This window comes from Clupea harengus, chromosome 8 (assembly GCF_900700415.2).
Source record: "Clupea harengus chromosome 8, Ch_v2.0.2, whole genome shotgun sequence".
NCBI classification, from domain to species: Eukaryota; Metazoa; Chordata; class Actinopteri; order Clupeiformes; family Clupeidae; genus Clupea; species Clupea harengus.
Window position 1 is genome coordinate 10,578,803 of NC_045159.1, and position 24,435 is coordinate 10,603,237.

At 42.6% G+C, this 24,435-nt stretch overlaps 2 protein-coding genes across 4 annotated transcripts in view; one reads left to right on the forward strand and one right to left on the reverse strand.

Moving 5' to 3' along the window:
- The window catches only part of myo1ca (myosin Ic, paralog a), a 37,157-nt gene extending 23,294 nt beyond the window's left edge, over positions 1-13,863 (forward strand). For all 3 annotated transcript variants that reach the window (XM_012828450.3, XM_012828448.3, XM_012828449.3), the window contains 21 exons: positions 304-409; positions 1,165-1,245; positions 1,555-1,646; positions 1,788-1,882; positions 2,233-2,279; positions 2,480-2,560; positions 2,901-3,006; positions 3,270-3,387; positions 3,889-4,002; positions 4,386-4,462; positions 5,659-5,727; positions 5,935-6,019; positions 6,327-6,486; positions 8,005-8,088; positions 9,676-9,769; positions 10,057-10,112; positions 10,395-10,530; positions 10,943-11,013; positions 11,120-11,217; positions 11,843-11,942; positions 12,434-13,863. In XM_012828450.3, coding sequence (XP_012683904.2) covers positions 304-409; positions 1,165-1,245; positions 1,555-1,646; positions 1,788-1,882; positions 2,233-2,279; positions 2,480-2,560; positions 2,901-3,006; positions 3,270-3,387; positions 3,889-4,002; positions 4,386-4,462; positions 5,659-5,727; positions 5,935-6,019; positions 6,327-6,486; positions 8,005-8,088; positions 9,676-9,769; positions 10,057-10,112; positions 10,395-10,530; positions 10,943-11,013; positions 11,120-11,217; positions 11,843-11,942; positions 12,434-12,466 — 1,903 coding nt within the window. In that variant the 3' untranslated portion in view covers positions 12,467-13,863. The remainder of the gene's footprint in view (positions 1-303; positions 410-1,164; positions 1,246-1,554; positions 1,647-1,787; positions 1,883-2,232; positions 2,280-2,479; positions 2,561-2,900; positions 3,007-3,269; positions 3,388-3,888; positions 4,003-4,385; positions 4,463-5,658; positions 5,728-5,934; positions 6,020-6,326; positions 6,487-8,004; positions 8,089-9,675; positions 9,770-10,056; positions 10,113-10,394; positions 10,531-10,942; positions 11,014-11,119; positions 11,218-11,842; positions 11,943-12,433) is intronic.
- Positions 13,864-13,962: 99 nt separating this feature from the next.
- On the reverse strand, positions 13,963-16,290 carry LOC105901049. Its single transcript, XM_031571316.2, has 4 exons — positions 15,989-16,290; positions 15,676-15,777; positions 15,204-15,434; positions 13,963-14,916 (listed from the first exon to the last, which is right to left on the reverse strand). The coding sequence occupies exons 1-4, from the start codon at positions 16,148-16,150 to the stop codon at positions 14,686-14,688; spliced, it is 726 nt and encodes a 241-aa protein (XP_031427176.1). The 5' UTR covers positions 16,151-16,290; the 3' UTR covers positions 13,963-14,685.
- Positions 16,291-24,435: the final 8,145 nt, after the last annotated feature.

The window sequence follows — 24,435 nt, forward strand, 5'->3', positions numbered from 1 at the left end:
AAGCCTCAGTTCTCTTCTCATGTTAAGGCACTTGGCATTGTTTCCTTGTGTCCTTCTTTCCTTGGTCATAAAGGGTCCTGCAATTTGTACCTTTAGAATTTTGTTTTGTGGGTAATTTATATTCCCACTCAGATTGACTTGGCTGTAATTAGTTTTACAACCACCGGTAGATATTGATCATGTGATTGGTAACCTTCTCCCTATTTCTTTCTCACCCTCTTCCCTTTATTTCTCTCTCTCTCTCTCCGTCTCTTTCTCTCTCTCTCTCTCCCTCTCTCTCTCTCTCTCTCTGTCTGTCTGTAGCTTTGAGCAGTTCTGCATAAACTACTGCAATGAGAAACTACAGCAGCTGCTCATAGAGCTCACACTGAAGAGTGAACAGGAGGAGTACGAGGCTGAGGGGATTGCGGTAAGAAGAGAGGGAGAGGGAGATGGGCAGGAGAGATGGTTGAGAGAGAGAGAGAGAGAGAGAAGGAGGAAAGATAATCAGCAAAGAGAGAGAGTGGGAGAGTAAGGAGAGAGAAAAAAATTATAGGGTGATAGAAAACTGAAAATGACTTACAAGATAATAAAATGTCAGTTATTTTCCAGGAATAGAAAGTTGTTGCAAATTCAATTCAATTCAGTTTTATTTATATAGTGTCAATAACAATTGAAAAAAAAAATAGTTGCTTTACAGAGTCCAGAGCAGGAAGATACCTTTAGCATAACCTCAGCTCAAAGGGGGGACCCATCTGCTTGGGGCTGGCTGGGTAGAGAGGTAAAGATAGAAAAGGGGGAGGGGGGAACAGGGGTGGGCAGAAGGGAAGGGAGGAGAGAAAGAGAAGAGAGAATCAGGAACAAGCAGATGGATTCATACACGTATCAGGGGATAAAACATATTAGCACACATGCAGCGTATGTACATGATACACACATGACTCAATGAAACATGGAAATGGATAAGGGTTAGGGCAGGGGTTTCGATGAGGTGTAATAGGCATGGCTAGTGGAGGGGGAAGAGCAATAGCTAACAGGTTAAGAGTAGGAGGAAGGGATGTGTTTAGTCCCTTTGTATTGAGTGCTCCTGTAAAAGCAAGAAACCGAATAAACCAAAAAATACACAATTCTCCTAAAAAAACACTATGATTACAACAAGCATTTCTCCATGTTTCTATGATCCAGTGGGAGCCTGTGAATTACTTCGACAATAAGATCATATGTGACCTGGTGGAGGAGAAGCACAAAGGCATCATTGCTATTCTGGTGAGCCCTTTTTTATTTCATTAGGCGCAGTGTTTGGGGTAATCCAATAGTGAAAGGAGTATCTAGCCAAAAAGCAGATGTTGCACTGTGCATGTATGCCCGCTTACAGTAGAGGCGCTAACTTGCTGAACCAGGTATTGATGGAGTCTCCATCTCCACAAGTGCCATCTACAGGCTAATGATGTCATTGCAACATTAACATAAAGTTCTGAATGGTTTGGCCCACCAGGGCTGAATTAAATGACGTTAACTAATGACCATTCTGTGAGCCCAACTGGAAAGGTGTGTGTGTGTGTGTGTGTCGTTAAGGATGAGGAGTGCCTCAGACCTGGAGATGCCAGTGACATCACCTTTCTGGAAAAAATGGAAGACACCCTCGGAGGCCATGCACATTTTGTCACGTTAGTTAAATTTACACTTATGTACACTTAAACACACACACACAGAGACACATACACACACACACACACACACACACACACATACATGCATGCGTTTAATATGAGGAATGCTGATTGGTTTGTTTGTTTTGTATCCTCTAGTCATAAGCTGGCCAATGGGAAGACTCGTAAAGCAGTTGGCAGGGAGGAATTTCGACTACTGCACTATGCTGGAGAGGTCAACTACAGTACCAATGGTAAAATCAAACATCAATCCTTCCATCCATCCATCCATTCATTCATCTATCCAACCATTCGTGAGCAATGTGAAGTCACAGAATAATCGAATATGAGGTCCCTCAATGAATTAATAGAGCTATTTCGTTTGACAGTTTTATTTCCGTTATTTAACTTTCCAGGACAGCATTACGAAGTGGTTACTGGCAAGCTTGACCCCTTAAGTCAGCATGCATGGCCAGCCTGATGTGCGATTGACAGTTTGGAATCCCTGTTCAGTTCCGCTCAAGGCTAGATGTAACTTCCCCCTCTCTTTCCCCTTCTTCTGTCCACTTTCTTGTCCTTCTTCTTGTTTTTTACGGACTCGCAGGGTTTCTGGACAAAAATAACAATCTCCTCTACAGAAACCTCAAGGAGGTGAGAGCGTGGAGGAAGTGAGCTAACTGTAACACACACACACACACACACACACACATGCAATATATGCTATTTGCCCAACTCTTCAGTACACTTTGAGGAACTCCCTCTGCGGATGTGTGTGGGCGTGTGTGAGAGAGAGAGAGGGGGATGCGGTATTTTGGAGTGTGTGTCCTGACTTGCAGTTTCTGTTGTCCAAGGTCATGTGCCAGTCAGAGAACCCGATCATGAGTCAGTGCTTTAATCGAGAGGAGGTGATTGATCAGAAACGGCCAGAGACGGTACGAACATCACACACACACCCACACACACACCCACACACACACACACACACGCATTCATATACCCATTCATATACCAATAATTGCACACTCATGCAAACAAACTCTTGAATCTCAGGTGATGCATTTGTCAGTGTCTTTGCTTTTACAACGCCTTTAATTTGATGTCTATGACAACATTATCTAGTACACATGCATGCACACACAAAATGTCTCTCTCTCTGTCCTTTTCTTGCTCTATCACCCACACACACATACACACACACACACACACACACACACACACACACACACACACACACACACACATTTCCACTCTAACTTGGCCCTGTGTCCTCAGGCTGCTACCCAGTTTAAATTCAGTCTGGCAAAGCTGATGGAGATCCTCATGTCAAAGGAGCCATCCTACATGCGCTGCATTAAACCCAATGATGGCAAACAGCCAGGTATCTACATAACCCCGGTGTGTGTGTGTGTGTGTGTGTGTGTGTGTGTGTGTGTGTGTGTGTGTGTGTGTGTGTGTGTGTGTGTGTGTGTGTGTGTGTGTGTGTGTGTGTGTTTGTTTGTTGTGTGTGTATGTACAGTATGTTTGTGGTATTTGGGATGATGTGCATAAGGAGGATAAGAGATGTGTTGAACCTCTCTCTCTCTCTCTGTCTCTCTCTCTCTCTCTGTTTCTCTCTCTCTCTCTCTCTCCCTCTCTCTGTAGGTCGTTTTGATGAGGTGCTGGTGCGTCACCAGGTGAAGTATCTGGGCCTGATGGAGAGTCTAAGGGTCAGGAGAGCAGGCTTTGCTTACCGCCGCCATTACCAGGCCTTCCTACAGAGGTCAGAGACACACCACACACGCACACACACACACACACACACACACACACACACACACACACACACACATGCATACATACACTCACACTTACACCCACACAAACGTGCTGTACAGTATAGACACACTTTTACACACATACAGTTCCAGCAAGTCATAAAAAAAACTTTGAAGGATGTGAGAGACATCTAACCGTACATTTGTGTTTGTATATTTTAAGGAACTTCCTGAGTCTTTGTGTGTGTGTGTGTGTGTATTTGTGTGTGTATGTGTGTGTTTGCCTTGGTGTGTTTCTCAGTGTGTGTATATGAGTTTGTGGTTTTGATATTTGTAAACTGGATATTTATCAGGTTTAGATATTTATCCAATATTTATAGTAATGCATAGTTTTTATTCACACACCCTTCAATGAATCTGGATAAAACACAGAAGTGAAAATTGCATATCTGTGGTTTCTTACATGGGATTTTTTGCTGTTTCACTGTTGCCATCTGTTCCGTTAGGTATAAGTCCCTCTGCCCGGACACCTGGCCTAGCTGGGAGGGGAATCTGGCCGATGGTGTGGCAACGTTGGTCAAACATCTGAGCTACACGCCAGAGGAGTACAAACTGGGAAGGTGAGAGAGCAAGGGTAGCTGGGAGGGGGGTCAAAGGTTGCACACAAAAACATGCCATTGAAAGAACATTGTGAATTGTGTTAATGTCAATATTCAGTGCAACTGGTGATGTTAGGCAGATTTGCAATTTGGTGTAAAAGTGCACCTTTACAGTAATAGAGGGTGTACACATGTATAATGTATACCTGCAGAATGCAAATGTGTAGTAGTGTGCTCCTTACTGGTAGCATTGTTTATAATCAGTAAATCAGATAATGCAATGCAAGGCAGATCATATCAATCGATGCATTTTTCTTAAACTGTCCAAAACATTTCTGTATACAATCCTAATCTGACACCCTGATAAAGGTTGCACAACGACACATTTCTCTGTCCATCTGCAGGTCCAAAATCTTCATCCGCTTCCCGAGGACGCTCTTCATCACAGAGGATGCTCTGGAGGCCAGGAAGCCCAGTATGGGTGAGTTATCTCAAAAGAACAGAGAGCGGAATTGAAGAGCACAATTTTTGTGTGTGCATGTGCCTGCTTCGGTTTCATTCATCTCTCATTTCTAAATGTTTCTCTCTGCGAGAGCATTGCTTTGGGATGAGTGAGGTGGTGTGGTGTGGTGGATGTTTAAAGTCACCACAGTGGGTTTGTAAGGTTGGTAGCATTGTGTGGGCGACGTGCTGTGGTCTGTTAACCTTTTAAGTCAGCAAATTAGCTGTTTATATGTGTATGTATGTGTTGGTCTCCTTCTCCCAGACAGGGTATTGTGTGTGGACCCTCTGTAGTTCTGTGGAAGGTGGTTAAACTTTTTTTATTTGTATAAATTCGCTTTGATATTTCAACACATTTCCCGATTACTCTTGAGTATCGTGAAAAATATCTAAAATAAGAAAAATATGTCAATCTAAATAGTCTGAATAGCCAAGTCGCATTGCCTGAAAAATAGACCCATATTCAGCGAAGAAATTACAAGTGCTACAGGTGGAATATCTGTGTAGGGGGAGGGGGCGTGGTGGTGGCGGTTACAAACACGCACCGCGCAGGCACATCAGTGGGCCGCAAATTAATTTCTAGTCAGAATGGTGGTCCCTGAGACAAAACCAGTTGAAAACCCCTGCCTTATGGCATTAAAATGTATATAGTGTATAGATTCCTTTAGACCAATGTTGGAAACTGATAGTTTGATAAAAAAAATCTTGATTAAAATGCACTTCTGATTCAATTATGAGTCTTGCATAATGGACTTGAGGATTGCTGGGTTGAGTATCCAGGCGCTGCGAGGCCCACACAAACTCTATGGCTCCTCTGTAACATGAATCGCTGATAACCATGCAGGGCGACGGAGTGCGGGGGGAATTCTGTACCGGTCACCTTCACATTTTCCCTCAAATTTCAACACGCTATCTGTCTCCTGCCTGACCGCCTCTGAAGCAAAAGCAGATCCATACTTATTCTGAATCTGCTGAATGTTTGACGGTGTCAGTTTCAGTATGAACTGCTGAAGGGGATTATGTCCCGCTGTGAGAGAGGTGTTTTCAGAATGAACATTTGGAAAGGGGATACACACCACTGTATTATCAACATTGTCAATTGATATCAGTGGTAGTCATTTCCTGTAATCAGCAAATATGGTTATGTGTGCTGCTTCCTTTTTTTCTCCTATGCAGCCACCATTTTGCAAACCTCCTGGAGGGGCTACAGAGAAAGGGCCAAATACCACCGCACCAGACGAGCAGGTATGGACCACCTGCCAATCAAATGTGCCGCTGATAAATGTTTTACCCAATCAAAAACACAAGTTGCGTATGCCGACCAGTCAAATGTGTCGGTAATTACACATCATGGGGTTGGCCAAGCCCATCCAGGTCAAACAGGCGGCCTAGCTGAGGTAATGATGATACTCATGATAAAGCTGTAGAGTATTAAATATCCCCCTGCTTTAGTGGTCGCCATCCAGTCATGGTGGAGGGGTGTGAAAGGACGGAGGAGGGCGAAGCGTCGCAAAGAAGCAGTGGACACCATACGCAGGTGTGTGCGTGTGTGTTGTGTGTGTGTGTGTGTGTGTGTGTGTGTGTGTGTGTGTGTTTGCATGCATGTGTGTGTTTTATGTTGGTGCTCAATCGTAGTATTCAGATGCCAGTCAGCAGACTATTCACTCTTTTCCCTTCTAGCTTAATTAATACCCTTTACCATTACCTCTCTCTCTCTCTCCCTCTCTCCCTCTCCCTCTCCCTCTCTCTCTCCCTCTCTCTCCTTCTCTCTCTCTCTCCCTCTCTCCCTCTCTCTCCCTCACTCTCTCTCTCTCCCTCTCCCTCCTTCTCTCTCTCTCTCACAGTTTCATCAAAGGCTTCATCCTGAGAGACGAGCCTCGCTGTGCCGATAATGAGTACTTCTTGGATCACATGCGCTTCTCCTTCCTCATGACGCTGAAGAGGAACATGCCCAAAACTGTGCTGGACAAGAGCTGGCCCCAACCTCCCGTGGCACTCACAGAGGTACTAAATACACACACACACAGGAAGGAAGGAAGTACCAAAGCATCCTGTCCAAAGTTTAAAAGTTCCCTGTGTCAGCTTGCATACTATCGCACAGATTTGGAACTAGAGACTAGGAGTGTACTTAGGACTTGTTGATGTTGACCTGTCAGCGTGGTTTTCCTCCCTAACTATTTCCCTCTCCATTTGTGCCAATAATTATGCTAATAATGCCCCTTTAAATTTGAACAAGCGCTTACCTTACCTTTCAGGTTTCCGCCCTCTCCCAATGACTTGAGTTCTGTATTTGGGGCAATTTAGTCAGTTCAAATGTAATTGAGAGTTGGGACATGATCCACATAGCAGCTGCTCTGACAGGTTTCAGGTTTACTCTCAGTCATGCTTATGAGCCCTGTCTTGTCCGTGGGGGCATCCCAAAGCTAAGGAAGGTGCTGCTAGTTCACAAGAAAAATAGGGGATATTCTCCTTCCAAGTTCCACTGTTCCAAAGGTGGTGACTAATAAGACAAATGTTGTTGAGGGCACAGTGTTGATCTTGAGAGAGTAGTCACAACCACTTAAAACCTATGTGTGAGTTAAACAACCCACAGTGTCTGTAGCAGCTTATTTCAGACACATACATGGACTTTGAACTGAAGATGCATGACAAATATAGCATAACGGTGAAGTCAAATACTGCCCAGAAAAACGTACAATAAAACCTTAAGTAAGGTACCTCAACTACAAACATACTGTATATCTTATTCCTCTGTACTCTACCTAATTACAATATGCCACTACAGTACAGAGCTCTGGCAGTGATGTCTCTGGGATAAGGGCTGCATCTACTCCATACTCACCTGCTATCTAGAGTATGCCCTGAGTAGCTTGATTACCTGAATGGGATGCATCACCATCATCAGGGTTTCAGTGAGACTCTTTAGGAGGGCTGATGTCCAGGAGGAGGACCGGACACCCCTGAGCGCCATCATGTATAGTTAAACACAGCAGCGTAAGAGCCAAGCCTTCGAGTGCTTAGCTTAACAACCAGAGGGCGCAGTATTGTGTGTCCTTTTAGCTCAATTAGTACAACGTTGCAGTACATGCCAGGTACATGTGTTCCTCTCCCAGGGAACACCGATAACAATTGCCCCAAAAAGCTGCTGAATCTCTGACAGATCTAGCCTGCCAACGCCGGGCCTGATCCTTTCCAGAGCTGACTGCTGTTTTCACAAGTGCTAGAATGGAGAGTATTACACACCACTGGTCCATTCTGGTGCTAGTATGGACAGTGTTACACACCACTGGTCCATTCTGGTGCTAGTATGGACAGTGTTACACACCACTGGTCCATTACAGTGTCAGCTGCTGTTTGAACACATTTTACTAATCGGAGTACTGGCCAGCAGGGACAGTATGCTGTTTTGGATGTCATGATCTAAGGCTGTGCAGATGACCCATAGCGGTTAGTTGTGGTTGTGTTGATGCAGTGGCTGGTGATGAGATGGTCATCACCTCCCTTCCTCTCGTCCCTCACCAGGCTTCTGAACACCTGCACAGACTCTGCATGCGCAACATGGTGCGGGCCTACTGCAGGAGAGTGCAGCCAGAGTGGAAAAACCAGGTATGAGGAACACATACACACACACACACACACACACATACACACACGCACGCACACACACACACACACACACACACACACACACACACACACACACACACACACACACACACACATACACACACGCACACACACACACACACACACACACACACACACACACACACACACACACACACACACACATACACACACACACACACACACACACACACACACACATACACACACACAGACACAGGTATGAGGAACACACACACATACACACACACACACACACACACACACACACACACACATACACAGGTATGAGGAACACACATACACATCCACAGGAATGTGAACACACACATATGCATGCACACACCATACCCTTACATACACAACATGTAGGTGAATAATGATTCCCTAGCTCAAACATGCACATATAAATAAATAAACACAAACATCCATATACTCATTGGACTCACTGAATTTGACTCTGAGCACAAATACTTACAGGTATTATTTAAACGTTTACTATATATAAATATATAGTATGTGTGTGTGTGTGTGTGTGTGTGTATGTACAGACGTGGACAAAATTGTTGGTACCCTTCCGCTAAAGGAAGAAAAAGCCACAATGGTCACTGAAATAACTTGAAACTGACAAAAGTAATAATAAATACAAATGTACTGAAAATTAACTAATCAGACATTGCTTTTGAATTGTGGTTCAACAGAATAATTAAAAAAAGAAATGAATCAAACTGGCCTGGACAAAAATGATGGTACCCCTAGAAAAGATTGAAAATAATTTGACCATAGGGACATGTTAAACTAAGGTGTGTCCTTTAATTAGCATTACAGGTGTCTTCAAACTTGTAATCAGTCAGTCTGCCTTTTTAAAGGGTGAAAAGTAGTCACTGTGGTGTTTGGTATCAGGATGTGTACCACACTGAACATGGACCACAGAAAGCTAAAGACAGAGTTGTTTCAGGAGATTAGAAAGAAAATTATAGACAAGCATGTTAAAGGTAAAGGCTATAAGACCATCTCCAAGCAGCTTGATATTCCTGTGACTACAGTTGCACATATTATTCAGAAGTTTAAGGTCCAGGGGACTGTAGCCAACCTCCCTGGATGTGGCCGCAAGAGGAAAATTGATGACAAATTGAAGAGACGGATAATACGAATGGTAACCAAAGAGCCCAGAACAACTTCCAACGAGATTAGAGGTGAACTCCAAGGTCAAGGTCAGTGTCAGATCGCACCATACGTCGCTGTTTGAGCCAAAGTCGACCGAGGAGGACACCACTGTTGGTTGAAAGCAAATCATATAAAAGCGAGACTGGAATTTGCCAAAATGCATATTGACAAGCCACAGGGCTTCTGGGAGAATGTCCTTTGGAAAGAGGAGACAAAACTGGAGCTTGTCAGTTTCAAGTTATTTCAGTGACCATTGTGGGTTTTTCCTTTCTTTAACGGAAGGGTACCAACAATTTTGTCCACGTCTGTATGTATGTATATATGTGTGTGTATATATATATATATTGTATATCGATAAGATTTTATTTTATTTCCTACTTGCCCTCCTTGTTTGTGTAGATGGAGCAGAAGGTTATAGCCAGTCAGATCTTTAAGAACCAAAAAGACTGCTACCCGCAGAGTGTGCCAAAGCTGTTTGTGGGCACCAGACTGGGTATGACACATAGCTGTGTCTATGTGACACAGACATACACACACACACACACACACACACACACACACACACACACACACACACACACGTAACACTCATTCATATATATACACGTAACACTTATTTATATTTATATAATGAGTTTTACGTGTGTGTGTGTCTGTGTGCCTGTGTCACACACATATAAATAATCTAAACCTAGAGGCATACACACATCCCCTCACACAGACACACACGCAAACAGTCCTTAACTGCCCTGTTAAACTGTTTCTCTCTAATGTATACAGAGACAGAGGAGATCAACCTTAAGGTGATACAGACTCTCGGCAATGACAAGATGAAGGTGTGTGCTTCCTGGGGACTCTTCTCCTCAAACCGCTCATTTACTGTTAAACTGTTCGCTTCTGCACCGATATTTTTGTTGGGAACGCAACCTTTTTCCCTGTTGGTCTGTTAATCTTCCTTACATTCTCTGTGTTGTTGTCTCTTCCTCCACTTGTCCCTCTGTCCACTCATCTGTTTCTCTCTCACTCCACTCTCTATTCATCATTATCTCTCATCATTCTTTGATTCACACTGTGATTTTCTTTCCATCTTTTTCTCTCCCTCTGTCCCCTTTCCTCAGTATGGTGCGTCCGTCATTAAATATGACCGACACGGTTTCCGGCCGCGGCCGCGGCAGCTCCTGCTGACCAGCTCCGCTGTGGTTCTGGTGCAGGAGGCCAAGGTGAAGCAGCGGATCGACTACAGTACCCTGCTCGGTGAGCCCACAGCGCCACACCCTGGGCATCCAGAGGATCACACCCACACCCTTGGCATCCAGGGGATCACAGGCGTTGGGGCAGGGGAATAAGTCATCAGGCCACATGATGCACAGGCACAGGCCACATAAGTCATCTTCAGGGAGTCAAGTGATGTTTCAGATTCCACAGTACAAAATGACTCAGGCCCTGATCTCATCCAAACTCTGGTTTATCATGAGGGAAGGTTTTTAAGGAATCAAAGACTGTAGGCATCAGCAGGATCTGTCAATGGGCTATACAAAAGTCACAGAGGTCATGTCTGACAGGTCACAATGAAAAAGTTAATTCTATGTATAATAACTTTTCTCCTTCTCTCCTTCCCTCTCTTTCCCACCCCTTTCTCTTTTTCATTCTCTCTCTTTGTGATCAGGTATCTCTGTGAGTTCCCTCTCGGATGGCTTCTTTGTTCTGCACGTGCCCACCACAAACACCAAACAGAAGGTAAGAAAAAAACTGTCACAACTGTGCCTCACCCTCTGTCGTCATGGCAACACAGGAAGCAGTGGTTGACGACCCCTGACCTCTCACCCCAACATGTCGTCCGCAGGGAGACCTGGTGCTGCAGTGTGACTATGTGATTGAGACCGTCGCCAAACTTGCCATTATGGCTGACAAGATCCACAACGTCAACGTCAGTGAGGACAGGTGAACAACCCGCCTCTTTGTGTGTGTCCTTGCGTTTGAGAGCGAGCATGTAAGGTGTAAAGTACATATCTGTTATGTCTGCTGGAGGGCAGTACAGAGAAGGCATAAATATTTCACAAGGGTGGTATAGACAGTAAGTATGGTCCCCAGTGCTTGAACCTGAAACTGGACCCTGGCCCGAGTTTGAATCAGCAGGCCAGACTGTTCCATGGTACTAACCAATATGGTGCTCTTTGGTCACTGACCCCCCTTTTCCTATTTCACTCGTTTCCTCTCTTCCGTTCCATTCTCCCCATCCATCGCCAACTCGTCTTCATTACTTGTTTTGTCTTTTTCTTTCTTACTTTCCCAATTTCTCTTTCTTTTTCTTACTGTCTCTTTCTCCATCTTCTTCAGTCTCATGCTCTATGTATCTTTGTCTTTGTTTCTGTCTCTTCCTCTCTTACTCTAAGTCACTCTCTCGTTTTCTCAGATCTCGTTATCTCTCACACTATCTTTCTTTCTCTCTCCTGTTGTTTCACTTCATATTTTTTTCCCCTCCCTCACATGCTCTTTGACTCCTGCACACAGTATGTCCGACCTGTATGCTTTATCTCTTTCCATCTTTTCTTCCCCTCCTGTGCAGTATTAAGTTCGCTGTGGCCCGGGGCAAGGAGGGAGTAATTGAGTTCACCTGCGGTGCGGAGCTCAGGGTGGTCAAGTCCAAAGGAGGCGTCCTGGCTGTGGTGAGTTTAACTATGGAGGTGGCAGGGTGAGGAGAGGGCAGAATATGTGTTGTTATTTTGTAAATCATTTTGGCAAAAACCTTCCGTTAATTACACTGATTCAAGAATATAAACACAACATGGAACTATCTCAAGGATTTCATTGGGTTACAGCTGATAAAGGCAATCAGTGAGTGCATTTCAATAAACTGTGGATACTGCATGACTGTATCTCCTTTTTTCATTTCATTAAACATGGGGGGAAGGCATACGTTGCGTTTATAATTTTGTTTAGTGTAGGCCTACCTACTTCAGCTTACTTTAACTACAGGGATGTACACATCTTAGTTTAGTGCATGGAGAGATGAATGACTACTGAAAGATGATTACTAATAGAAAGGATACTATAAAGAGATCAAAATATTAAAATATCTCAGGAAATTTTATGGTGTGTAAAAACAGTTGTTCAGGGATTAGTATGCAGTAGCATTTATGATGTCTCTGTGTTCTAGACTGCCCCTCAGCTCAACCCAACTCCAAGATGATGATGATGATGTTGATGAAGGCCAACCAATGCCAGCTTGCGATGATCAGTAATAGTGGACCAATTATTTCACAGAACGATTACCTGCTTTAGCCAATCACTAAGCACAAAGCCACATTTTTGTTTGATTTTTTTAATTGTGAAATTAGAGTATTTTACACTGCCATACACTGCACATGACTACAGTAAAGCATCACTTCTTAATTTAATACAAAATGCTAACCTCATTTGCTTCGCTTCTCAGTAAAAGAAAATAAAAACACTAAAGAGAGACAACCACTGAATGTATGACTTTAGAAGGCTAATGAAAAGTGTGTCCACATACCAAATGTAACCTCTATTTTATTTGCTACTGCACCCATCTTTGGAAAAGGGTACAACGTGCAAACTTTTAAGAGGTGCAAACTTTTAAGAGACTTCAAAAGATCAACTAAATGAAGAGGGCGGTCATCTTCAGGCAATAATCTTAAACCCCCTCTCTCTTTGTTGCAGTGGCAACATAGCACAACTTTTGGGCCGACAAAGCCCAGTTTAGTTTAAGTTCACTGCTTCACTGTTCGGAGAAGAAGAAGGGTGGACCCATAAAAGTGGTGATTGCTTGTTGAAGTTTGTTGCTTATTTCTTTGTATACATTTCACTGCTTTTAAGTATGAAATAATTTATGTTTATTTCTGCTGAATTTTTGATTACATGGCAATTTCTCTGAATGTCTTTTTTTTGTTCATTTTCAAACAGACTAACCTAATGAGAATGATGAATTGTATCATCACTAGCAGAATGCCATTAATTAATTCATTAATTATTTGAATGTTAGAATCCTTAAAGCTGTTTACCCACTATTTTGGTCTTCATCTTTTGTTATTTGCTAAGAATATGCCCTTGCGTATAATTTTCTATCCTAGAAACATTTCTCATCAAATCCTTTCACGTTTCACTGTATATGCTGTAGGGTCATGAAGTATTACCAAATCCTAAATGTTCAAATGGCAGAATCTGCTCTTCCTATGCTATAAACTATTCTTAAATTAGTCTTTGCAAATAATGTATTGTTACTAAAGACTACGAATGCAAGAACATAGGCCCTACTTCTTTTTGTTGGTAGTACCTACAGAAGTTGAAATTCTGGACACTTCTAGGGTAGGAAGGTGTTCATATTCACCTGTTCTCTGTGATATGTATTTCTACTTCAGTAACCTCATTGTCAGTGAGAATCACATCCCATTTGAAAAGCTTTGCATTACTCAAAACAAGTCCATATTCTTTCTTATGCATCTTTATTGAGTCACATTCCTTTTGTAATGTAAACAAAATGACAAAGCAAAATAATACAATAACACGGCTTCTAACAGAACAAAACATTTAAAACAGTAACAAATAAATATCACCTGAAAAACGTAATATGTTTGCATAGTTTGTATACAGTCTCTCATTGCAAAAACATATCTTTGTTATAAAAACAATGTGTTTAAATAATAGTTAATAAATAAGTGAATAAATACTGTTGGATATTGTGGAAAGTACAGGGAACTGCCGGTAAGGAGGGTGTTGAGGAACTTATCAGCAGCTGGAGGTCATAGGTTTCTAAGAAACCTATTTCTAAGAAACACTACACTAAGATCCAGACACTCTTCTCTATATTCATGTCCTTGGGTTTAACCAAGGCATTTTTTGTGCAAGAGAAAAGTATGGTCAGTTGTTGAAGCCTTGAACCTCACAGGAATTCACCCTCATAACTGGTTTTCTGTAGCATAAAATACTATCCTGCTCAGTAGGTAAGGTTAGCAATAGAAACACATTTTTAATCAGATGTCAGTATTAAAACAGAACAGGACGGGTATTTACTCACATGTCACAGGAGACATGTATGCAGACTTGCGTTCCCTCTGAGTCTTATTACTTTGGGCATATTGTATTGCTCCTAAATGTAGAGGTCAGTATGGTTTCTTACAGTGTGAAAGTTGTGCATTGTGTAAATAAATACATTTTAGCTGCCCAAGCCTTTGTCTTTAACAAAGACAATTACAAAGTACATTTGAACAAGATAACAAACTATATAAAATTATCCTGTAAAATTATAAAACTATAAAACTACACACTCCCATTCCTGTCAATTAAACCATCCCTGAGATGGCATACATGCAACCAATGATAAATAGAGAAGTTAAAAGAAAAAAAATCAGTCACTAGTCAATGTGCAGCTGTGGGGAGCTCCAAGTAGACTCATTGGGGCTTCAGTTTGGCTTTGAGAAGGGTGAAGTCTCGGGTCAGCCGGGCCATGAACCGGTTCAGGTCCCTGAGGATCACGTACCCATCCAGTCGCCGATCCCACAGAGAGCGAGTGGGCCTTCGTCCCGTGGCAGTGGAGCTGGCAGACTGGGTCACTCTCAGAGTTACGGTTCGGGTGCTGCAGGAGGAGCCCACTTCTGTTTTGGTGCCGTTCAGCGATGCCAGCTGTCAAGACGAACGTTGAGAGACACATTGTAACAGCCAGTCTGACACCATGCAGTTTCTGTAGCACACAACCCTGGCGGCCAGGAAAGGATACCTAGGGATACCTCAGGGTCCCTTACATACACACTTCAACATACTTTAAGGTTAAGCACTGGAGCCTGTCTAGGAACTCAAGTTTGGTGCCCTACTAAAGAGTAAGCTGTGGATGTCACCATTGGTTCACATATGTAATTTTGACTTAAGCATGGGACATAGGCATGCCAATGAGACTGTATCTCTAAATCTACAAGCCGTATAAGTACCTGTGTGTTGACTTTTTTGAGGAGGTCCCGTAGGTCCATCTGGACATGATGGATGGAGAGGCAAAGGGCTTTGTTGGGATGGCCCCGTCTATCTCTCCGGTTGGCGGTGCTGGCCCTTTCCGTCATGGCCTCACTCTCCAGGAGAAGCCTCTGGGTCTCCAGGTGAGCCCAGAATGTCTGAATCCCCTCTGCGTCCCAGCACAGCCGCTCCCCATCCTGAGTACAGACACGGTATGCAAACACGCACACACACACACACAGACACACACAAACACACACACACATACATAAGAAAGGGTGTACACCGACACACACAAAGATACACAGAAAGGCACACGTGGCTGTTAGGTTAAGATCATATTATGGATGAAATGATTATGCACAATAAATACAGACAAACATTCTGTCATATCCTGTGTGCAAATCCTGTGTGCAAAGTAATTAAACACATACACACCTTAATGAGTATCCAGGTAGAGTAGTTGAAGCTTACAGCTGGCAGTGATGCTAATACCAGGCTTCTGTCCTCAAAGTGTTTATCACCCAGAAGCTTCTCCTTCTAACAATAAAAAGAAAAATCCACGAAATTGCAATTTAGACATGGAAGGCAACTCGTGAAATACAATTTAACCTTTTAAAAGTCTTTGATAACATTAATGCAGATGTCATTTTTAGAGACATAAGTGTGTGTGTGTGTGTGTGTGTGTGTGTGTGTGTGAGAGAGAGCGAGAGAATGAAAGTTTGTGTCTGATAGACGGACAGTCCCTTACATATGTGAGTAGCAGCTTTTGAACACTGGATCGAACAGAACGTGTGACACGGAGAGAGTTCGTGAAAGACAAGGTTCTTCGATGACGCACACCCAAGCAGGATGGGTCGACGTGAGTTAGGTACAACAGAAAAGCAAGGAAAGAGTTCCACCACATTGCCATCTGAAAGAGAGAGAGAGAGAGAGCATTATAAAATATGCTGATAAATGCATAATCAGCATAATAACATTAACCACCATTTGTTTTCTTTAGGCTCAGAGAATTCCTCAGTGTTCATCTTCAACAGATGCACTGCCTACATTACTGGCATCCTCAATACATTCACTTTTAAACTCTAAAAAGCCAAAACAGAAACAAATGTATTAGAGAAAAGAAAGAAGAGTGGGGTGGAGATATCAAATGTAAATGTGAAGCTGTTACAATTGAATCGGTAAACATAACGGGTATTGCTTCGTTAGCACATGGTGCACCAAAACTTGGCGATAAAAAATATATTAAAAATGTAAAGCTTTCGAATTGCATAGCCTTTCCTGTCATGGCGTTTTGATGTGTTGATCATTTTAAAACTGGTAGAGGTGACACCGAAAAAACTAAAACAGCAATTTCAGTTGTTGTGCTCCTCGAAGCCGTTGTGGCATCATCAGAACTCGTCTACACATCTCGAATCCACCTGACATTACAAGAGCATCGTCATCTTCAGCTCTTGCCAAATATATTTTTTATTTAAGAAGGAATAAAATAAGTTCTTCTGTGACTCAAAAACAATCGAAGACGAATGTCATGATCAATAAAACTATTAATTATCCCAGATAAACGACTTTTGTCCAGAAATGGCAGATTAACTGAGAAAACATCTCCGTTTTACCATCTACGATGGGCTAGTTTGAACAGTTTGAATTTCTTACCTTTAATTTCAATTCTGCGCACGATGTCAGCTCGTTGCTTGCGTGTTTCAAAGGAGCTCATTCTTGACTATTTATTAGCTCTTTGTGTTTCAGTTTCTTCTCTCATAAGAAACTTGAGGTTAGGTTCCCCCAGATCAGAGAATCCCATATTTCACAACATTCAAAGCGTGAATGAATGAAACACAGACTTCCGCAATAATAATAATAATAATAATAATAATGATAATTATAACAACAATAATAATAATTTAGTCAGTAATGCTGAGTAAAATGTATCTGTGAGTGTTCAATAGTATAGTTACTATACAATAGTATATTATAGTTCAATAGTTTTTTTCTGAGAAAGAAACGCATTGCAACACAAAGTTGCTCATTGTAATTACTTTTCAGAATGATTTCTTGTTATGAGATTACTTTTGTGGTGGATGGGCAGAGGTAGCCTATACCTGATTTCGTTTGTTGTCAGGTCTCACATGGTATCTAGAGCTCTCCAGGGGGATGTCCAATCACCGCCATCCCCACCCACACCACCCGGGGAGCGATCGCTGGCAACACCCCACCCACCCCTCAGGTACCCCTCAAGTACACAACTTCTTAAATTCAACATAAAGTGTCGTTATTGCATCAGAATGGTGGTCAGTTCATTCCCCTCTCAATCCAAGCACTTGAGAAAAATGGATGTCACAACCACAACCACAATTAATCACACGTTTACACTCTCACCCACAGTGGATATACAGTGGGTACGGAAAGTATTCAGACGCCTTTACATTTTTCACTCTTTGTTTCATTGCAGCCATTTGCTAAAATCGAACAAGTTCATTTTTTCCGCATTAATGTACACTCAGCAACCCATCTTGACAGAAAAAAACAGAAATGTAGAATTTTTTGCAAATGTATTAAAAAATAAAAACTGAAATATCACATGGTCATAAGTATTCAGACCCTTTGCTCAGTATTGAGTAGAAGCACCCTTTTGAGCTAGTACAGCCATGAGTCTTCTTGGGAATGATGCAACAAGTTTCTCACACCTGGATTTGGGGATCCTCTGCCATTCTTCCTTGCAGATCCTCTCCAGTTCTGTCAGGTTGGATGGTGAACGTTGGTGGACAGCCATTTTCAGGTCTCTCCAGAGATGCTCAATTGGGTTTAGGTCAGGGCTCTGGCTGGGCCAGTCAAGAATGGTCACAGACTTGTTCCGAAGCCACTCCTTTGTTATTTTAGCTGTGTGCTTCGGGTCATTGTCTTGTTGGAAGGTGAACCTTCGGCCCAGTCTGAGGTCCTGAGCACTCTGGAGGAGGTTTTTTTCCAGGATATCTCTGTACTTGGCCGCATTCATCTTTCCTTCAATTGCAACCAGTCGTCCTGTCCCTGCAGTTGAAAAACACTCCCATAGCATGATGCTGCCACCACCATGTTTCACTGTTGGGATTGTATTGGGCAGGTGATGAGCAGTGCCTGGTACATTTCTGTTTTTTTCTGTCAAGATGGGTTGCTGAGTGTACATTAATGCGGAAAAAAATGAACTTGTTCGATTTTAGCAAATTGCTGCAATGAAACAAAGAGTGAAAAATGTAAAGGGGTCTGAATACTTTCCGTACCCACTGTATGTTCTAGGACCTTATCATGCATGCACACACAAACACACACACACACACACACACACACACACACACAGATACACACACACACACACGCACACACACACACACACAGATACACACATACACACACACACACACACACACACAGTCTCCTGGTATCACATGCATACTGTACATGAACAGGTGCACACACTCACCCACACCACCTGTACTTTCCTATAATGCATACTCACAAACACACACACACACACACACACACACACACAGAGACAGACAGACAAAGAGAAAGAGAAATAAAGTGCTTACGTTTTCATTTTTCAAGCGTGTTGCATGGAGTCTCCTACACTAAAGCCCATCATATGGGCAACTAACGTATACCTGCAGGTGTAAAGTGTGTGTGGGTGTCACAGGACAAGGGTCAAAAGTAGTTTATAGTGTCGCTGGGTTGTGTCGTACTTGTTACGTATTTGGTTTAAAGGTGAAGCAGCGCTATTGCAGGGCTGTTTCAGATTAAAACTAACATTTATTGAGGAAAATGGGCACCTGATATTATTGTTTTACAGTCTGCTTGTGTCACATTAGAAGTCTTATCAGCAGGAATGTGTATGTGTGTCCTTAAGAGGTGTAAAAAGAAGATAAAACCAAACTAAAACACATTGCCGGCCACCACAGATCTCAGTTACATTTCAAGTCCACATTGATAAAGCGTACAGCCCATTTCCACTCAGATTATAAAGTCTAGATCTTCCTGTTCTTTCAAAAGTCCATTAGATATTTCGGTTGCAGAGCATACACTTAATGTGTGAAACGTAAGTAAATCACAAGTTTACGCCCTGTCCAAGGTGAAAAAAGCCCTAGACTGGGTCCAGGCAGGTGCTTAATGCTTCTTCTGGGCATCACCCTGCTCAAGGTGTTTGTTTTGTTTAGAAAGGCATCTTCCTGGGGTAAGACATAGATAATGCAGTAGCATTGGTGTCTCATACCACACATGGGCCTATTGCCCACGAGGACCCAGGTTTTAATTTGGCCTGAGGTAATTTCTTAAGACCACTTGCCATCTCTCTCACTTCCTGTCTAATCTTCACTGTCCTGTCAATAAAAGGCTTATTTTCTTTTTTTTTAAAGAAGGGCACCTTCCTGTGACACAGTTGTGCCGTGTTTGTGGACAGCTTACCTCTATTTCTGTGGGAAACCGTCAGCGAATGGGAGAACAGTTGGCTAATGTGGAAACAAGTCTCCCAGGATGCCAGGAATTAACAGAACAATGTTGCCTATACATCCCTTCAAAATGATATATTCCCAGTGTATATTCTCAATACTCTCAAAAGTGTGTATTTACAGTGCAGTACAGCTGATGAAGAGATACATTGTATGTTCAGTGTATTCATGACTAGCTTTTTTGCCATATGCATATAGATCACAATATATAGGCTACAGCATTGATGCATATAGTACATTTAGCTGACTTCAGAACTGATCTGGTCCTGATTCAGTGCGGATACAGTATTGCTCTTTGTCCAGTAAATCAAAAAATTCAAATAAAAAGAAGTTATTGCTGATTGTTGTTTTGTTTGTTATTTAGGGTTTATAAAACAAATGTGTGTGAAAGTGTTTTCATTGTGGAACCTAGAACATACATGTTCAATTTGATAATTTTTTTCAGACCTGGCTAAAAAAAAGGAAGATCAATATTTCCAAGAATCTTCCTGTGATATTCTGAGATGTGTAAACATTGCCAAGCTGGCAGGGAAGTGTCTGTTGAATACCAGAGAACAAATGAGAAAACGCTTTGTTATACCAGGCCTATACCAATTTTAAGTGGTACAGATATTTCACATACACACAGAGAATATATGGATAACACTGATCACGGAATATTGTTATATTCAGATTGTTTTTTTTATCAATGTATGATGAGCCACGCTTTAGTAACTTTATCTTAAGGCTGTGTTAGTGTGGCTTTACACAAAAGCCAGCTTCTCTATTTGTTATTTTTAAGTTTCATTGGTTTCTTATCTAGTTCCATTGTTTTTTTTGTCATTGTTGATGTTCCTGAATTGATCAAGAGAAACCAGTTTTGGTGTATATTACTGTGGTGTAGTATCTGTGTTGCTCAACAGCAGCTGCCCATCTCTGTGTAACTTCTACTGGTCATATGATGCAAAGCTGGATGCTAAAAATGACATAATCTTTCGGTTAGCCCCTTGGCTATTACCTCATGGAGTCTAGACTCAGTGAGGTAACTACAACATTCCTGGCAATGTAATGTATTAGTATATGCGTCATAAGCTAAGTTACATTGCTAATAGCTAAATTAGGCTCCCTATATTGCAAGGATGGCAGTTTTGCACAAGGTCGGAAGAAGCTTATCACCTCTGGTCTAAACATACTCTTGTACAAATGCAGACTAAGTGGCACCTAATAATCTAAGTTACACACACGCAGAAACACAGAAAAGCCATGTTCCTGCTTACATAAGTACATGATTCATATAAGGTAATTAATAATACAAGGCACTTGATTATTATATTCTTAAGTCATTAACAGTATTTGGAAATGATCTCCATCACAAGTGTCATGTAAAGTAGGTCAGAGAGGCCTACGTGCAGAGAGGCCTGTGTGCCAGTGAGAGAGGCCTGTGTGCAGAGATGAAGGTCAGGCCCAACAGAGACGCCTGGTTTCTAAGAACAAGACTACACAGTTTCCACAGATGCAAGCCTTCAGAGGCAGCCAAATATTGATTAAAAGTTGTATGCATAGGGGATGCAGAATTCATCAAAGAGTAGGTAGAAGTTCCCAAGACAGAGCTCATATATAATAAACGGGAGGGGTGAAACTACTGAAAAGGACATAGATGCTCATTAAAAGTCAGAATTTTGAAAGGTGCCCTGGCAATTAGTGAGCACAATATTCTGATTGGCTGAGCTTGGATAAAATGAATAGGTTTGTGAGAATATTCTTTCGCTACAACACTAGCACGTTGACTAGCACTTTATTGTCTGTGTAGTCTTAAATGGCCATAAAGAGCAAGCCTAAAAGCAGATCCCTAGCTGATTGCTCTCTAGGTCTCTACAGTGCCCCTCCCGTCAAAACCAACTCGGCCAGTGTTGATGTAGATGGGTCACTTTCTGAAGGGACTTTCTCACAGAACCTATTGCTTGGATGCCCAAACTATCTTCTGGCTTTTATTTGTCCTGGTCAGAGTACGTTGGGTTCACATTTTATTGCAGACCATATTGGGGTGTCATGAGATCACGCAACAAAATGTCTCATGACTACAAACTGGTTTTCATTCAGTGTGCTGACTCATGATGCAATGTTGACAAAAGCATGGGCAGATACTACTTTTTGAAAAGGGACTGTTTCCTACTGGTTCCTCTCTCCTTCTCCCTTTACACTTCTTCAGCATCACGGCGCAACTCAGGAAAGGGACACACATCTAGTTGAAACCCAGCTGACTCATGTGAATCCCCCACGCCCACGCTCCCGCCCCAACGCCCCCAGCCCGGGCTCAGGCCGGGCCGTCATCCCTCTACTATGTGCTGTCACTGTTACTGCCTGTTTCTCAGAAATGCACCTCAGTGTTGAGGAAGTCTCATTGCAGCCTCAGCATAGCAGAGGACTTCTTTCTTGACTGTGACGTTTGCTGCTTCTGCAGAATATGGGCCTGCCTTATGTCTGTTTATTATGGCGCCAAGATGACCACATGTGGCACAAAGTGCTCAGCAAAGCCTATCCCATACTCCTGGGAAAACATCCACGGACCTTCTGTCATGTCTTCATATTCCTCTTCTTTTTCTTTATGATATTCGTTGTCATCTTCATCACCATCAGTGTCCTTCTTCTCGTCATCACTGTCATCATCATCAGCGTCATGGATTGAAAAAGATAAATCCGAAGACTTGTTTCGGCCATTATTTCATCTCAATGATGTGGTGAACTTAAGCGTTAAGCTTTCTTCATTTTCTGTTTCCTGTAAAAAAGAATGCCTGCAACCATGACATAAAACACTGAGGTCTGAGTAAGATGTCTGCAGTGATTGCTGAAAAGTATTGAGGGGGTAACACCAATGTGGTGTCTCTGGTATCCCCCAAATAGCCCAAAATGTTGTACTGGCAACCAAAATAGGAAGCAGCAAGAGAATTTGTTGGATAACAGCACTGATAATCTCTAACTTCCTGTTCGGAGGCTTGGAGGAAGTGGTGTGGTTAAACTGTCTTGGGGAACTCCCATGAAATGTTGAATGCTGCGTCTTCTCCACATACACACACACACACACACACACACACACACACACACACACAGTCAGACAAACACACACATGTAAATATGCACACACTTATATGCGAAACATGAACACATGTGTGTATGCTTGCATGTGTCCACAGACATGTCCACACTCAGACATAAACACATGTAATCATGTGCACAAACACACATGTATGCATACCCACTCTTACACACACTTATATGTAATCCATGGACACTCATGCCCCTCCATCCAGCATCTCACAGGATGAAAAGAATTAGGCACTTTCAGGCACGGAGGTGACATCGGTCTTGGTTTGCCCAGCTTGGGATGCCCAGCTTCAGAACTGAGAAACTATTGAAACTACTTTCCATTGCAAACCACAAGGAGGTAACTGCAGTCAGTGTTTGGTTTTGGCTGTCAGAACTGAGAAACTCCGATTCGGTATACATCATGTTAATCGCTATTCCGCTTTAACTGGACGGCCAAGGCCAAGTAGGGCAGCACATATGATCTAATGAGGAAATATTCATTGTGTCATATGTGTCCTTAAAGCTGTGGCAACTGTGGCAGAAAATGCCAGAGAATATTTGCTTGAAATACAAGAGGATATGTTGAATGCTGCGTCTTCTCCACATGAGGGATAAGTAATAGTACATATGCAGCTCTGAACGATGTACGTCTGTGACTTCAGATTAGAGATTAGTGGGTTGTTGTGATCGGTATCTCCTGTCTCGTCTTGGTTGATTTAGATATGCTTTAGGAATTAACTGAAGCTGACACACAACAGACAAAAAGACAAAAAGACAAAGAGGCTGATATACAACTGATACACAACAGACAAAAAGACAGACAAAAGATTGAAAGGTCAAATGATTCAGTGAAGGTCAGTTCAGATAAAAAAAAAACATGCTGGAAGTATGAAACACACAGGGTGTACAAAAACCACATACTTTGGACAAAGGGGGCAAGGATTGGCTTTGTTCACCAAGCGCTGGCCCCAAGTGCTGGTCTCTCTCCCTCTCTCTCTCTCTCTCTCACGCACACACACACACACACACACACACACACACACACACACACACACACACACACACACACACACACACACACACACAGACACACACTTTAGACGCGTGGTCCTTGCTCTGGAGGACCTATACCGTCTGCCCAAGGGCAGGAGAGTAAACAGGTGGTGGCCTGGGTGAGATGAGTCTTTCATGATGTTATCGGCCCTGCCGAGGTAGCGGGAGCGGACAATGATTTCCAGAGGGGGCGGTGAGCAGCCAGTGATTTGACTGTTTGGAGGGCTCTCTTGTCTGTCGTACTCCGGTTGCACTGCGGCAGACAAAAAACGCTCCTGCTAGGGCGTTTAACTCATGTTGCCCTGCAAGAGACTAGGTCTCCCCCACGTCAACGGATGGGTCCAATTGGAACTAATTGGACCAATTTAGACCAATGGGCTGCCTTACTTAAAGTGTGCCTCATTGCTTAGTTGCAAGAGAGATTTGGACAGACATGAGAGAGGCCGTGAAAGGCGTGAGAGAGGGAAAAAACACTTACCTACTGTGAGGTGAAGTGAAAGAGTGTTTAGATGCGTGAACACTGTGTGCCTAGTTTTGGTGCCTAGTTTGGGTGCTTAGAGAAATGTTGCCTAGATAAATGTTCCAATGTGCCTAGAGTCTGCTT